Genomic DNA, 16,562 nt, shown 5'->3' on the forward strand with positions numbered 1-16,562 from the left:
AGCTTGTACAGTGTCTACATTCCCTTTTATCTCCTTCTATTATCACTTTTAAAAAGAGCAGTGATAAACACAGCTCTATAAGAATGCTGGCTAAAAGTCCAAATTAAAAAGGTAAAGGACCCCTGACTGTTAGGTCCAATCGCAGATGACTCTGGGGTTGCGGCGCTCATCTCGCTTTATTGGCCAAGGGAGCTGGCATGCAGCTTCCAGGTCATGGCCAGCATGACTAAACCGCTTCTGGCGAAACCAGAGCAGCGCACAGAAACGCCATTTACCTTCCCGCCGGAGCGGTACCTATTTATCTACTTGCATTTTGACGTGCTTTTGAACTGCTAGGTGGGCAGGAGCTGGGATCGAGCAACGGGAGCACACCCTGTTGCAAGGATTCGAACCGCCGACCTTCCGATCAGCAAGCCCTAGGCTCAGTGGTTTAGACCACAGCGCCACCAGCGTCAAATAAAAAACCATCATTGTCCAAATTAAAAACCATCATAACCTACCTCTGAAAAACACTAATATGCAAAGTTGTAAAATCTTCCGTTTTGTGGACAGTGAACAAATTTGCCTTAAAAAGGAAGGTTTAACAAGTTCCAGAAGGAAGTTAAAGAGGAGATATCAAAGATCTTTGAGAACCTGGTGGACTACATGCCGACATACCCCACCCCCCCCAAAAAAACCAACCCCACTTCAAACTGGAGACAATGCTTTAGCGGGCATTAGGGCAACAATCCATATGTCGTCTGTAAAAAAACAACAAAAAAACACCTTGCAAAAGTTTTGATTTCAATGTTTCAGCCGTTGTCTTTTCTCTGGACTTAGCAGGGAAGGACAAGAGAGGAGATGCAAATATTAGACAATTTTGGGTCTCCCCTTCATTGCTCTGGTGCAGGGGCCAGCAAACTTTTTCAGCAAGGGGCCGGTCCACTGTCCCTCAGACCTTGTGGGGGGCCGGACTATATTTTGGAGGGTGGGAAACAAACAAATTCCTATGCTCCACAAATAACCCAGAGATGCATTTTAAATAAAAGGACACATTCTACTCATGTAAAAACACCAGGCAGGCCCCACAAATAACCCAGAGGTGCATTTTAAATAAAAGGGCACATTCTACTCATGTAAAAACACCAGGCAGGCCCCACAAATAACCCAGAGGTGCATTTTAAATAAAAGGACACATTCTACTCATGTAAAAACACCAGGCAGGCCCCACAAATAACCCAGAGGTGCATTTTAAATAAAAGGGCACATTCTACTCATGTAAAAACACCAGGCAGGCCCCACAAATAACCCAGAGGTGCATTTTAAATAAAAGGACACATTCTACTCATGTAAAAACACACTGATTCCCTGAAAGCGATTGGGTCTAGTGTTCTGCAAACAACCTCAGGGAGGTTTTTTTATTTCTCCTCCCATCCAAAGGAATAGTGCAAGCTCATTGCTCTTGGGAAAATGGAAAGTTGACAGCTTAACTGTCATTTGGCACTGGCATATTTATGAAAATTAATGTATGTGTGCAGTAGCCCTGACCTTCAAGTTCATGTTCTGTTTGAGTAAATTGGCCAACCTCATCTAAATAGCGATTTTAACAAATTGCATTAGATTGCTGCCTTGGCAGCTCTAAATTGTAAGTCTTTATTTGCCCTCCCCCCTCAGAATTTTACGTTTACACATCACTGACAAGAATCCTTCTGTGTTCTAGGGTGTTGTTCTGGGTTGTTCTTTTGGCCCGGCTGCTCTCTACATCTGGGCTATCGGGATTCTCGCTGCAGGTCAGAGTTCGACAATGACGGGAACATACTCTGGACAATTTGTCATGGAGGTATTTCGTCTCTCTTTGGCCAGGTTGGCATATGTTTGTCAACCAGGAACCTTTTTCCTTACTTGAGTGAGGATGAGATGATGGAGATGTCGCAACCTGGTCTAAACAGTTCAGTTACCTGTGGGTGTATGCTTTCGGGTGTATGCAAGAAAAGCAGCATGCAATAACTTAGGCTGCTGTGTAGCATCTTCAGAGCAGATGCTGGGACTAAGAAAACAAACAACAAAACTTGTCTTAATGGCATTTTTTAATACCTTTTTTAAAAAATCAGACTTTGCATGGCTTTCCATTTAAAGGTAAAGGGACCCCTGACCATTAGGTCCAGTCGTGGACGACTCTGGGGTTGCGGCGCTCATCTCGCTTTATTGGCCGAGGGAGCCAGTGTATAGCTTACATACAGATTCCGGGTCATACATACAGATTCCGGGTCATGTGGCCAGCATGACTAAGCCGCTTCTGGCAAACCAGAGCAGCGCATGGAAATGCCGTTTACCTTCCTGCCGGAGCGGTACCTATTTATCTACTTGCACTTTGACGTGCTTTCGAACTGTTAGGTTGGCAGGAGCTGGGACCGAGCAACGGAAGCTCACCCCATTACAGGGATTTGAACTACTGACCTTCTCGTCGGCAAGCCCAAGAGGCTCAGTTGTTTAACCCACAGTGCCACCCACGTCCCGTGGTTTTCCATTTATGATTATATAAATAAAAATGATTATTTTTTTATTTAAAAAAATCACCATGGAGTGATGTTTATGAAAATGAAAGACACACAAAGGTAAATGATGATCAAGTGAGAGAATACTGGAAGGTTGCGAGCGTATCTTTGTGAAGGTTCTGAGCATTAAGCTGAAAACTAGCTAGTTAACCTGAGAATGTCTTCCTTGTACCCGTATCCCACCCTACAAACTGTTGTTTGATGACATTTGAGCTCTGCTGGCTATTCGGGTCATTTGCCTCCCCTTTGCTTGTTTCAGGGGTTCCTCAATCTGAAGTGGTCGCGCTTTGCTAGAGTGGTTTTGACTCGCTCCATTGCCATCACGCCCACCCTCCTGGTTGCCATTTTCCAAGATGTGGAACGCCTGACTGGCATGAACGACTTCCTCAACGTTCTTATGAGCCTGCAGGTGAGAGTCCTGAAGAATAGTTGTGGGGGCATATTTACTGGCCGCAGCGAAATTTGCCCTCGGAAAGGCTTGGGAGGGATGACGGAATCCAGGTTCGACGCACTGGTTTTCAAAAGCAGGGATTTGAAATAATAAAACCTAGCAGTCCAGTGAAAGGAAACTCAGCACATACTGAGTTGGTTTAGCAGTCTAGGGCCCATTTGTTTTCTACGTGGAAAGTCAGACCTGTGCAATGCAGGTTCTTTCGTATGCTAAAGGGGACAAGCCATTACCCTCCAGGGAAATATCATAGCCATGAGGGTGAGTCTTGTAAGGCCAGCTAGGAGGAAATCCAGAGCTGGAAGCCCAAGTTTAGGATACCTTCTTGAGCAATATCTCCCTCCCCCTTTTTTTCTTCCTTTCCAGCTTCCTTTTGCATTAATTCCAGTCCTCACATTCACCAGTTTGCGTCCTGTGATGAATGACTTCGCCAATGGCCTGTAAGTATGAAGGATTGCATGCGTAGCACATCCTTGAGGGACCTGAGAAGGGTAAAAACTGAGATGCATAATATTGCTTCTGAGCAGACACTTCTCAATACAGTGGATGTGAACGTGATCCGTGCGGGAGGCACGTTTGCCACCTGCAGCGTTTGCAACCCGCAGCACTGCGTCTGCGCACACGCGGGCAACCCATTCCAGTACTTGCAGGTTTCGGCACATCCGTAACCCCAAAAAACGCAACCTGAAGTGTCTGTAACCCGAGGTATGACTGTACAGTGGTACCTTGGTTTACGAACTTAATCTGTTCCGGAAGCCCGTTCTTAAACCAAAGCGTTCTTAAACCAAAGCATGCTTTCCCATAGCAGTGGAGGACTCAATTTACAAATGGAACACACTCAACAGGAAGCGAAACATGTTCTTATTCCAAGGCAAAGTTCACAAACCAAAACACCACCTTCCGGGTTTGCAGCGTTCTTAATCCAAGCTGTTCATAAACTAAGCTGTTCTTAAACCAAGGTGCCACTGTATCTGGGAACTGTTGTCACTTGGGCAAGCCACTTTAAATCTCAGCACCTGTATATGTGTACACACACACACACACACACACACACACAAAGACAACCCTCGCCTTTCCCAACCAATGCCCTGGATGTAATTCCACAGCAAGTTGAGGCTTCGCTTTATTACTATGAAGGGACACTCTTCACATGAGCATAGGACTGTGTGCGTGTGCCTGTATGCACACAGTATTTCTCTTCCCACCCTGTAAATAAAAAAAGGACAAGGACCCTCCCTCCAATGTGTGGAGTGTGTTTTATAGTCAGTACGACCAGTGGAACCTGTAGCTTTGCAGCTTTTCTGTGGGATGCCAGGACCACGTGTCCATTTTAGTTTGCTGTACTCTTGGGCAACATCTTTCTCTGTGTTTCGCCGGGCAGCTGTGTGCAACCACCGCTGCCACAGGTAACAAAAAAAATCAACATCCAGCCCGTCTCCATAAATACTTGAAAAGCAATGCATGCAGTGACTTGCCAGCTGCCGAACCTTTTACACTTTTACACTATAATAATTGCAGTTATATATATATACATACACACACACACAAACAAACAAACACACACACACACATACCTCATCACTGCAGATGGTGACAGCAGCCACGAAATTAAAAGACACCTGCTTCTTGGGAGAAAATGACAAACCTAGACAGCATCTTAAAAAGCAGAGACATCACCTTGCCAACAAAGGTCCATATAGTTAAAGCCATGGTTTTCCCAGTAGTGATGTATGGAAGTGAGAGCTGGACCATAACGGCGGCTGATCGCCGAAGAATTGATGCTTTTGACTTATGGTGCTGGAGGAGACTCTTGGGAGTCCCATGGACTGCAAGAAGATCAAACTGATCCATTCTTAAGGAAATCAGCCCTGAGTGCTCACTGGAAGGACAGATCCTGAAGCTGAGGCTCCAATACTTTGGCCATCTCATGAGAAGAGAAGACTCCCTGGAAAAGACCCTGATGTTGGGAAAGATGGAGGGCACAAGGAGAAGGGGACGACAGAGGATGAGATGGTTAGACAGTGTTCTCGAAGCTACTAACATGAGTTTGACCAAACTGCGGGAGGCAGTGGAAGACAGGAGTGCCTGGCGTGCTCTGGTCCATGGGGTCACGAAGAGGCGGACACGACTAAACAACAACAACTCATATATATATTACACACACACACACACACACACACATATACACACACACACACTTTTATTTATATGTACATATATACACACACATATATATACACACACACACATATATCATACACACACACACATATACAGGGTGAGTCCTTTAAAAGAGGCTCCGTGGATTCAGAGTGCACATGTTCCACGGGGCCTCTTTTAAAAGATTCGCCCTGTATGTACCGTATTTTTCGCTCTATAACACGCACCCGACCATAACACGCACGTAGTTTTTAGAGGAGGAAAATCCGTAGGCATGCCACCCGTAGGCATTCCCTCCATAACACGCACAGACATTTCCCCTTACTTTTTAGGAGGAAAAAAGTGAGTGTTATGGTGCAAAAAATACGGTATTTTCAATACACATGAACACACTTTTGGTTGCTCTTCCACATCAGTTTCCCCTGCCCCCACACTGCAGAGCCCCATCCTGTAGGCTTCTAGGGTATTAGGTGGTTTCTGTAAATGTGGTCACATGACTTCGTTTTTGGGAGCCCTTTTTTGGGTGGGGGAGGGGTTGAGTATTAAGCCTATTCTGTTGCACTTCTCAACCATTCCGCATAGCTGCAAGTCATTCCCAATTCATCTCCTCCCGCTATAATAATCGTTTCTTAATTTGACTTTTAGGGCCTGGAAGATCGCTGGGGGAATTCTCATTCTTATCATCTGCGCCATCAACATGTATTTTGTGGTGTCGTATGTAACTGGCCTGGGACAAACCCTCTATTATGTGATTGCTTCACTTCTCAGCATTGTCTACCTAGCCTTCGTGGCATATTTGGTAAGTTAATGGTGGGTTTGTAGCGTTGTTGTTGTTGTTGATGTTGTAGTTTTCCTTTTTGAAGACTTACATCTTACTAGGAAGCTTGACTTTGTTCCCCCACCTGGTCTAGAGGTGGTTTTTTGAAATCTATGGCGTTTACCAGGCAATACTATTCCAGCACACTGGGAAACTGCCAGGTGTCAGAGGGCAAATGGGCAAATTTAGCAAGGGATCAAATACTCTCCCCCCCCCCAATTTCTTTTTATTAATTTTCCACATTTATAACAAAAATGACATATAAAAAATACAAAACGATACACCTTACAATACAAAAAGAAGAAAGAATAGAAACACTTATTACTTCTAGAATCCAAGTTAACTTTCACTGTACTCTGACTTTGTCAATTCCCCACTAACTGAATTTCATTGTAACACCTTTATAACAGTTTTCCAAAATCATCTTTCTAATGCAGTTAAGTCCTTCAAATTACTATCCTCATCTCTTTTCTTATTAGCTTAAATCCATATTACTATACAATGTTCTTATTCTAATCCTAGGCCTATCAGATACTTCCAAGTACCTTCCAATTATCTTATATTACAATATTTAGCTAAATAGTCTTTAAATTTCTTCCAATCTTCTTGGTGCTCCTCTTCCTTCTGATCGCGGATTCTCCCAGTCAGTTCGGCCAGCTCCATAAACTCCAACATCTTCATCTGCCATTCTTCTACCGTTGGTGTTTCTTGGGATTTCCAGTTTTTTGCTAATAGCAGTCTTGCCGCTGTAGTGGCATACAAAAATAGTCTTTTGACATCTTTTTTGGGCAATTCCAATCCTATTATACCAAGTAAAAAGTCTTCTGGTTTCTTAACAAATGTATTTTTCAACATTTTTTTCAGCTCATTATAAATCTTTTCCCAGAAGTCCTTAACCTTAGAACACGTCCATCACTTAGCAGGGGATCAAATACTTTCCCCCCTCACTGTAGGTGTCTTAATGCATCCTAGCACATAGCAGTTTCTGTATCTGCATCATTTCCCGCTTAAAAATAACCTTATCTAGGGAAAATGAGATGGATTGCCCAGTAAATTAGAAGTTTGTACCTGAGGCTACATGATAGCGTTCTCACTGACTTACTTCAAAAACAGCGGGTGTATTTTCAGAAACGGTTGTTCTTCCCAGAACAAAACAACAACCTTGTGTGTGTGTCCCAAAATTTATCTCTTTAAAAACCAGCTCCCATCATTGAATCCCAGGATGTGACTATGCAAATGAAGGGGAGGGCCTATGCAGATAGCACTAAACCCAGTTCTAAATGGCTCCCACAAGGTTTATAGAAAAGATTGACACTGGCTGCAGTTTATCAAGGAGGGAAGAGATTTGTCTCCTGCCTCAGACACTGGGGTCATGGGTGACAAGGAGCTGGTTTAGCTCCCAACATGGTATTTCAGAATCTACACTTTAACTTTCTCCCATATATGTGATTGGATCCTGAGGCATTAAAATTGTGTTGCAGGCTAGCCTGACCCTCCTTGATGTTGATCCTGGCGTGCACCAAGTGTGTGTCTGTGCACAGGTTTCGCTGCATCCGTAGAAGATGCACAATTCAAAGTGTTGGTGCTGACCTTTAAAGCCCTAAATGGCCTCGGCCCAGTATACCTGAAGGAGCATCTCCACCCCCATCGTTCAGCCTGGACACTGAGGTCCAGCTCTGAGGGCCTTCTGGCGGTTCCCTCACTGCGAGAAGGGAAGTTGCAGGGAACCAGGCAGAGGGCCTTCTCGGTGGTGGCGCCTGCCCTGTGGAACGCCCTCCCATCAGATGTCAAGGAAATAAACAACTATCTGACTTTTAGAAGACATCTGAAGGCAGCTCTGTTTAGGGAAGTTTTAAATGTTTGATGTTTTGTTATTCTGTTGGGAGCTGCCCAGATTGGCTGGGGAAACCAGTAGTAGTAGTATTACTACTATTACTATTACTACTACTACTACCCTTGTAAATACAATTCCTCCTTGCACTTGCACCTTTTCCTACTCAGTTTCCCCCTGAGTCAGCAGCCTAAAATACTTGGGCTCGGGGATGGTCTACTTTTCTCTGTGTCCTTTTGCAAACGTTATGGGCTGACTGAGAGCAATCTCTCCTCACTCTTATTTTACATATTTAAAGCAAGCGTGGGTGCATACCCATATCTTTTGAATTTCGCCCTACACAGTCTCCTCTCACATACCAGATGGCAGGGGAAATTTGGCCCCTTTTAAACAACATAAATCTGCCCTTTATGTCATTTTGAAGCATATGTCTTTGAAATGCCTTCTCCAGAATGAAACTCTGAATTTCTCCATAGCATATTGCCTGCACATTTTGCTTCATAACTTTCACTCTAAAGGGGCTAGAGACTTAAAACAAAAAAAATATATATGAAAGCTTACAGTTGTTGCTCTCTGAGCCTAGTTCAGCCATAACTCCTTCTTAGTGGCTCTGAACATAGGCACCATTTTAGCAAAAGCATTTCTTCTTGCTTATAAGAGAGGGCACGACCTCTTTTAAGGAGCTGCCGGCCCTGGCGCATATGTGCATCATGTTAAAAGGAATTGTTTGTTGTTCTTCTGAAGTATTCTTCTGACTTGCAGTGATGCACATTTAATTGGATTAAAACTCCTACAATCACTCAGCTAAGATTTCTTTAGTCGGGTTAACTAGATCTGCCTCTTGGCATGCAATGGCAGCAACTGCTGTGTGACACTTTTTTCTCTTGGCTCCCCTCACAATGTGTTTCTTAGGGTGGAATTGCACAGCCCCCTTCACATTTTGAAACCTGGTACAATGCTGTTGTTTTGCTGAGGCATTGGGAAGTTGGGGCAGGGGTGTGACCCTAGGTGGTTTTCAACTAAAGTTTACTTAGAGTAGTGACTCAGTTAGGCTGGACCCTGAGATCATCTTCTGAGGCCCTCCTTTGTGTACCTCCTCCTCGAGAGGTCTGAAGGGTGGCAACATGAGAACAGGGCCTTCTCTGCAGTGGCTCCCTGTCTGTGGAATGCTATCCCCAGGGAAGTTTGCCTGGCGCCTTCATTATACACCTTTCAGTGCCAGGCAAAAACCTTCCTCTTTAACCAGGCCTTTGGCTGACATAATCAAGATCCTGTACCCTTTAAAATGTGACACTTTTGGGGGGGGGCGTGTTGGATTATTTTTATTTTATTTTATATATTGTGATTTTTGTTTGTGAACCATCCTGAGACCTCCGGGTAAAGGTAAAGGTAAAGGGACCCCTGACCATTAGGTCCAGTCGTGGCCGACTCTGGGGTTGCGGCGCTCATCTCGCTTTATTGGCTGAGGGAGCCGGCATACAGCTTCCAAGTCATGTGGCCAGCATGACTAAGCTGCTTCTGGCGAACCAGAGCAGCGCACAGAAACGCCGTTTACCTTCCCACTGGAGCGGTACCTATTTATCTACTTGCGCTTTGACGTGCTTTCGAACTGCTAGGTTGGCAGGAGCTGGGACCGAGCAACGGGAGCTCACCCCGTCGCGGGGATTCGAACCGCCGACCTTCTGATCGGCAAGTTCTTCGCTTTGTGGTTTACCCACAGCGCCACCCATGTCCCTTTCCGGGTATAGGGCGGTATATAAATTCAATAAATGAAATGGCCCACTCTGGGTTATATCCAACACTGGTCCTACTCAGAGCAGACCATTTCAGATTAATAGATATAATTCAGATCCATTTATTTCAATGGGCCTACTCTCCCAGTGAAATTAATAGACCTGAGACCTCTGATCACACGGGAACAGTGCACTGTTTTCTTTGTAGTGGCTAAAATACTTTGTGGTGGGACTGTCTTTTTAAGTAAACCTACAATTGATTTGGGATTCTGCTTCTCTCCCCCTTCCTCCAGACTTGGCTGTGCCTAATAGCTCTCGGAGCCTCCTTCCTGGCCTGTGGTCGCACGGTAAGAGTCACGAGAACGTTGCTTATTGAAGAGCCGGCTTCGTCTCCAATTAATTAAATACTGGGTCTGTCTGTACGCAACAGGGAGCCATCAGGGCCAGTGTGTTTCTATGGTTTACTCTGTGAACATATCCAAATGTATGTGCGCTTTTGCACAAAGTTAAGATTGTGGTAATGGTGTTAAAAAACAATAATTGTGGTTGTACATATTGATAAATACTCTGGTTCTTTTCCTTGCTGTCCCCCTACAATCACACTCTAAAGAACAAACGAACAAAAATTCTCGTTGTTTCCGTTGTAGCATTAGATTCTCAGTGTGAGAATGCAAACACTAAAATGCTTTCGACTTTAACCAAGGGACTAATACTATATTCTAACTGGGATTCGTTCAATTAATCGCAATCGTGTCTTTAAAAAACCCGTGTTTTAAAGGCATAAAATTAAATGACGTGATTGCACTTGAATAGAATAGACCCTAATGAGTCTTGCTAGTGTCGGCAGCTGGAACGCAAGGTAAAGGCTAACATTATTCAGTGCTAAGGAATGCATCTTTATTCTGGGCTGTATGCTTGAGGATGCAGGTAAATCCCCATGGTCAGGAAGCAGGAGAGAATCTCCCTGCATGTTGGGAAATAGCATAAGAAGCGTTATGCTGAATCTTGTTTCCTGTGAAGCTGGCTTTTTGCAGGCAGGCAGCGTCCCCACAGCTGAGCATTCAGGCCCTCCATTTGGAACCCAAAATAATGCAGTTTGATTAAAGTATTGTCCACGAATTCTGCTAAATGTAGAAGCTGGCAAGCGAATCAGTCTCCTGTCCAGTTGATTAATGTCGGCTGACCACTCCTTCTGATAACGATTAAAGGCAGGCGTAAGTTAGTGGTGCTGAGGCTGTTTCTGAATCCTTTATCAAAGAGAGCCTTGCCAAGCTGAGAACTTATTTTGGGAGGAGTACAAGCCACTTCTGAAAGTACAATTGCTAGTTTCAATATTAGTGAGAGTACTGGTGCCTGCCACATGGCCAGAGAATCATCTTCTGCAGGACTACTGTCCAAAAAATCACACAAATGGTTGTGGCTGCACATTTTGGCTGAGAAGCAGGTAGAAAGAGTGCTTTGCTTGGTCATTTAATTGTTGGTCTTCACTAGAGGAACGGCTTGCTATCCCCCTCAAGAGATGGGCACATGTATCATGTGCTCTGGAGTTTTATTTCTCTTAAGCAACTGTCCCAAATTCCCCCCAAATGGCTTTCTTGGTACTCTTCAGTGTAAAAGCAAGATCACGGTTAAAAAGAGGAAATCCACAATTTTTGTATAGATTTCTCCTTTTCCTGTCTCCACTGGAGTTCTCCATTAGAGAACTGTCAATTCTGAACCAAAAGAACAACTGCTAAAAATTAAAACTGGGCCCATACATTAAAAAGTGTTAATTGACTTGCTTGGTGTGCAATTCTGGTGGTCAGCAATGGGGAAATAATTTTGCATTTAATGTTTACAAGTTTTTACTGTTTGTTTTGTGACTAATTGTTATTAATTAATGAAGTGATGTCCATATTTCCTGTAACTCTTTGTGTCGGGAATGTTAGGGTTAAAATGAAGGTTTCGGCATCCGTTGGAGGAAAATACTTAAGTATGAATACTTGAATCCTCTTTCTAGCCAGGAGTCTCCTACTACACATACTATCACAAACATATTTTAAAAAACAAAACATAGTTAAGCTGGTGTAATTATTCCAGTTACTCCTTCCGTCATCTTAAATGGTTTTTCTGTATTTCTTTTTGTTGCTTCATTTCCTTTTAACAGTCTTCAGGGTAGCATTGCAAAATCCTCCCCTTTTGGCATTACAACATTGAGATAGATGCTAAGAAAGGACTAACTATAGTATTAATAACGTTAATAATTACATCACTGAGCTATGTGTAGGGTACTGGGTATAATGATGAATGGTTTTTACCTCATGGAATATGTTTCATATATTCCTCCTGGAATATCGTTCAGAGATGCATGTGTCTGTCAGCTGTTAAATAGAATTCAGAGGGACTTCCTAAGGTTGCAGCGTGGTCTGAAAAGGCCCAATACGGAACATAGTAGCACATTGTGAAACGAGCTGCACAGAGACAATTCCACTACCTCCATATTCTGTTTCATTTGGGAAATGGTAAACATTTAGATTCCCAAATATATTTCTGTTCTTAAAAGAAGAACCTGAGGGAGTCCTTGAGATTTGCCTCAAGCAAGACTTGCTCGCAAATATTGTCACTGGTCTCAAATGTTACCCTTATCTTGTGAAACTGATAAGAATACTGATTTCGCTGGACTAGAATTCGGGCTTTGTTGCATCTACTTCATCAGCTGTGTTTCAGGTCCAAAACCAAAACAGCTTTGGATGGATTCCAATTTTAATACTTTTCTTGCACGTATTGTGAGGCTAACCACCCACTTGGCTTGAAGAGGGGTACCCATAATCACTAGAAGGTAGGAATCAGAACTGGTCATAACTTGACCAATGTCCCCACCCCACAAAGACATTTGACATTCTCATACATTCCTTCATGTGTGTTTCTCTTTTAAAAACACTAACGGTACATCTTGACTTGAAATGCCCTAATTTTTCCAATCGTCACCGGAAGCCAGACTGTCTGTCTTCAGGATTCATCCTCCAATTTTTCTGTACCATTTTTAACGTGATCATTATCGTTTTGCTCCCTGGGTATTGATAAGATTTAACGGGTTGAATAATAACTTTATATCAGCGTTAACCTATGCCCTGTTTTTGACAAATGTCAAAGGTTGCATTCCAGGGCGTAGTTAAACATGCTCAAATCCTTTTAAAACTGGTCAGCCTAACAGACGCTTGGGTCTGTGCTGGAGCATTAATCCAAGGCTGTAATAGCCTACTGGCCCACATACGATGTGGGGACAAACAGACTTTCTATTGCTGCTTCAAGGTGCACCTAAATTTCAAATGTAGAGAAAAATACAATTAAACTATTTTCAGTTAGTGTGGGAGCAGCCAGTTCTGCTCAAGAACTAGACAGTACATTTTTGTCTCATGTGCACATGTGGGAAAAAATTAATGGCAGCTGTGAGGATCTTTTGCTTAAGAGAAGGTGACATTGCATGTGTTTTGAGACTTTCAAGTTGGCTAGAATCTTTCCTTCTGCCTACAACTGTATGTAGTGCCATAAAGGTGACAAAAAGACATTGCATCATAGGCATGGCGTGATGCCAAGAGGGTACCTAGCTTTCCCCCACTCAACACTAACATAGCCTGATACACTTCAATACTTTTGAACTACAACTCCCAGGATCCTCAACCAGCATGGGATGGGGAAAGGCTGCACTCAAGGCCAGTTGGTGTTTGGTATGTGTAGTTTTCCTTAAGAAAAGACATCCTTACCTGCAGTAGAGAAGGACCTCTGAACCCTCTGAAATACAGGGTTCAAGTTGGCCATACACTTGAGAGGTGTGGTTCCTATTGGGCCGTGCTGCTGTTATATCTTCATTCACTACAGAGGGGCTCTGATCATTCCTTTTTGCTGCAACAAAGCTACTAAATTTTGAATTGCTATTTATCTGACCATCTCAAGTCTCCCGGTTTTATTTGTACTAGCTTATCCTATCTGACTTGCTCATTTTTGCTGTATTTCAATAAACTTGGTGAACATTTCCCCAGCTCAGAAGCAGGCATTATTTTAACAGTTCTGTTTTGCAAACTCGGAGAGTGCGTCTGGCATTTTCTATGTGGACTTTGCATAATTACTTGAAATGCGTTGCCATGGGCAAATTGCTTTCCAGGTTTTTCAGTAGCAGACTAGTTTACACTATTGGGGAGTTGCATGGTTAATAAATGGCCGGCGGCCTTCAGCATCTATAATTTTTTCTTCGGTGCACTTTAACATTGTAAATTCTCAGAAGATAGACAAGCCTGCCTCTTGTGATGTCAGTTTCTGTCTGACACCGTTTTGAACATGGTACAAGAATCTGAAAATCGTAGCTATGTAGCAGTCGTAAAGCATCCGTGCTACACAGTTTGGGTTGTAAAATCTATGAAACAAATGTCTATTTTTTCTAGTATAAATCAGTCTGTATAAATGATAATTTAAATTAAAAGAATGGAACATTTTCCAACTTGGGTGTCTTTATTTTCTGCTTAAATTAACCTCACGAAGGTTGCCTTATTCGGGTATTATTTGATATATCAAGCACACAATGATTATTATTATTTGTAAAATGCGCCCAGATGTGGAATGTGGGCAGTGTTCTCTCTTCCTGCCCCTGTCCCCCAGTTCATTTGAGCTTTGACGGATTCTGCACCCACATCTGCAAAGCACACCTTGCCGTTGAATGGAATACCCAGCTGTCTTGCATAGAGATCCATTCAGACATCAAAACCTTTGTGAAGCTTTGCATTGACATTATAGGCTGCAATCGGTGATTCTGGCACAAGGCGATGTTCAGTTTGCCGCTTTGGGAGAGGTAAAGATTCAAAGTGGCAAGCCATTGAGGAGCTGACGATAGGAACAATCCTGTTGGCTGGCTGCAAGAAATAATGGCAGTGGCCAGGAATGATGGATATAATTAAACCTGAATAGCATAACTATTTCCTAACCAGGTCAGGTTTTAAGTTCCATGTAGCTTTCCTGGCTAATAGCTGTTGTCGGCAAATTTGGGAAGGATAGGTCAAATACATTTTTGAAAAACAGCTGAGCTGTTATGTTTAGGGGAAAGTTATGGGGTCTGTTCTCAAAGGGTTCTGTGACACCCCCCCCCAAAACGCCAAGAACTGCTCTGCAGAGACTTCTGCAGTTCATAAAACATGAGTCATTTGCTCAGGTTTCATATTTATGAGTCGAAAGCAGCTTATTAACAAAGGAGAGGGGGAATTCTGGGTCAGATTAAGGCCTGGTTGAGTCCTCTGCTCACAGTTTTTATATTTTAGATCATTTATTTCTGTTGGTGTTTCCTGCATCATCTGTGTATGTCACAATCCACAGTGCAAAATAGCTATTAAAAATATATCTAGTAGCAGTTTCCTTTTAACACAACAAATCAAATGTCAACTGATCCATGGTCAGTGGAGCAGCCTTCAAATGAGTACTGCTGAGTTGGCAAAATCCTTTCAGGTGCTCTGTGGGCCAACATTACCTGCAGATTAAAGCTTTTGGATAAAACAGGTTCAATTCTGACACGCTATAGAAATGTTATCTTTCCCCCTTTTATTACAAACTCTCCTTACCAGCTTTAAGGGAAGTGGAAGGTGTAAGTAATTTTACTTTGCTAAGAAACTTGCAGTTTAAATGTCCTACAATGTTTAAAACAAGCAATATATTTTTATGTAAACTCTTGAGACGCTATACGGTAAGTTTCAGTCTGTTGGAAAGTGTTGGTCATCCTATCCTTTTGATTCATACCTCTATATAAACAGTTTGAACTATTCTCAAAGTCTTAATGGGATTAGCAGAATTCGCATGTAGAGATTTTTACAGTGTGTATTAGCGTGAAATGGCTTTTTAAAGTCAGTGGGCTTCAAAATCAAATTAGTGACACTTTATCAGTCTTGTGTAGTTTTGGCAAGTTAGATACAAAACATCATTAGTAAAAACCAGAACAATTGCCTGGATTGTTTTTTGTGCCACTTGCAGACCAGGCATCCCCAAACTCGGCCCTCCAGATGTTTTGGGACTACAACTCCCATCATCCCTAGATAACAGGACCAGTGGTCAGGGATGATGGGAATTGTAGTCCCAAAACATCTAGAGGGCTGAGTTTGGGGATGCCTGTTACAGAAGATACCAGTTGCCCTCCATAAAGTGTTACTTTTTAATTTTTGTTTATTTATTAAATTTGTACATTGCCCTTCATCCTTAGGTCTCAGGGTGGTTCACAACATAAAAATACAATACATGTATTTAAGACATGTAAATAATGCACATGCATCTTTTTCAGTATCATTAAAGTCAGGAAGCCAAAATGAACTCAAAGGCAATCTTTGGACAATCACATCTCTGCTTAATAAGCTGAGATATGGCCAAGCCTTTTGCCTGTTCACAAAGCCCCTTTGTGTGATCCATGAAATTTCTAATCAGCTAGAGTTTCCCGTTTCATCCAGCCTGAGAAACTGTGATTACTAGCTCTGGAGCAAGCCAGCATTTTCAGCCAGTGTTTGAAGTTGCTCTAATTCCCTGACTGCTTATGAAGCTGGCAACGATACTTTCCCAGTTTGATTAAAATGGGAAATAATAGTATATTGGACTTGCTGGTCTAATAGTGGCTAGCCAGAAGAGGCTGCATGTTCATATGAATGCAAGAGATTCATTCATAACTGAGCTTACTAAGCCGAGATGTGATCAGCTGAACCAGGAAATTCACACATCTCAAGACACAACATAGAACCACCAAGATCCAAACGTGTTTTCTAGAAGAAATGCTGACAAGGTTTCAGTCGTTATTGTTGTGGCTCCAGCAGCAAATCGCAATGTCAACTTTCACTGAAACTGCACAACTTCCAGTTGGCAGGAACCACCTGATGCCACATGGAATTCCTAGCGATACTGCTTCCGTCTAGGCAGGTACATGTACCACATATGAACGTAGTCGCCTTAGAAGTGCACGACTGTTCTGCCGCATGTAGGCCCCTTTTGACTCCCTACACTACAGCATCTACCGTATTTTTCCCTCTATAACACGCAGATT

The 16,562-nt window shown here is 42.9% G+C and overlaps 1 protein-coding gene across 5 annotated transcripts in view; it reads left to right on the forward strand.

Annotated features, from left to right (window-relative positions):
* The window catches only part of SLC11A2 (solute carrier family 11 member 2), a 71,236-nt gene that overhangs the window by 47,321 nt on the left and 7,353 nt on the right, over positions 1-16,562 (forward strand). For all 5 annotated transcript variants that reach the window (XM_053372608.1, XM_053372625.1, XM_053372601.1 and 2 more), the window contains 5 exons: positions 1,700-1,819; positions 2,794-2,943; positions 3,349-3,422; positions 5,788-5,941; positions 9,817-9,870. In XM_053372608.1, coding sequence (XP_053228583.1) covers positions 1,700-1,819; positions 2,794-2,943; positions 3,349-3,422; positions 5,788-5,941; positions 9,817-9,870 — 552 coding nt within the window. The remainder of the gene's footprint in view (positions 1-1,699; positions 1,820-2,793; positions 2,944-3,348; positions 3,423-5,787; positions 5,942-9,816; positions 9,871-16,562) is intronic.

The sequence above is a fragment of the Podarcis raffonei genome, chromosome 2, assembly GCF_027172205.1.
Source record: "Podarcis raffonei isolate rPodRaf1 chromosome 2, rPodRaf1.pri, whole genome shotgun sequence".
NCBI lineage: Eukaryota > Metazoa > Chordata > Lepidosauria > Squamata > Lacertidae > Podarcis > Podarcis raffonei.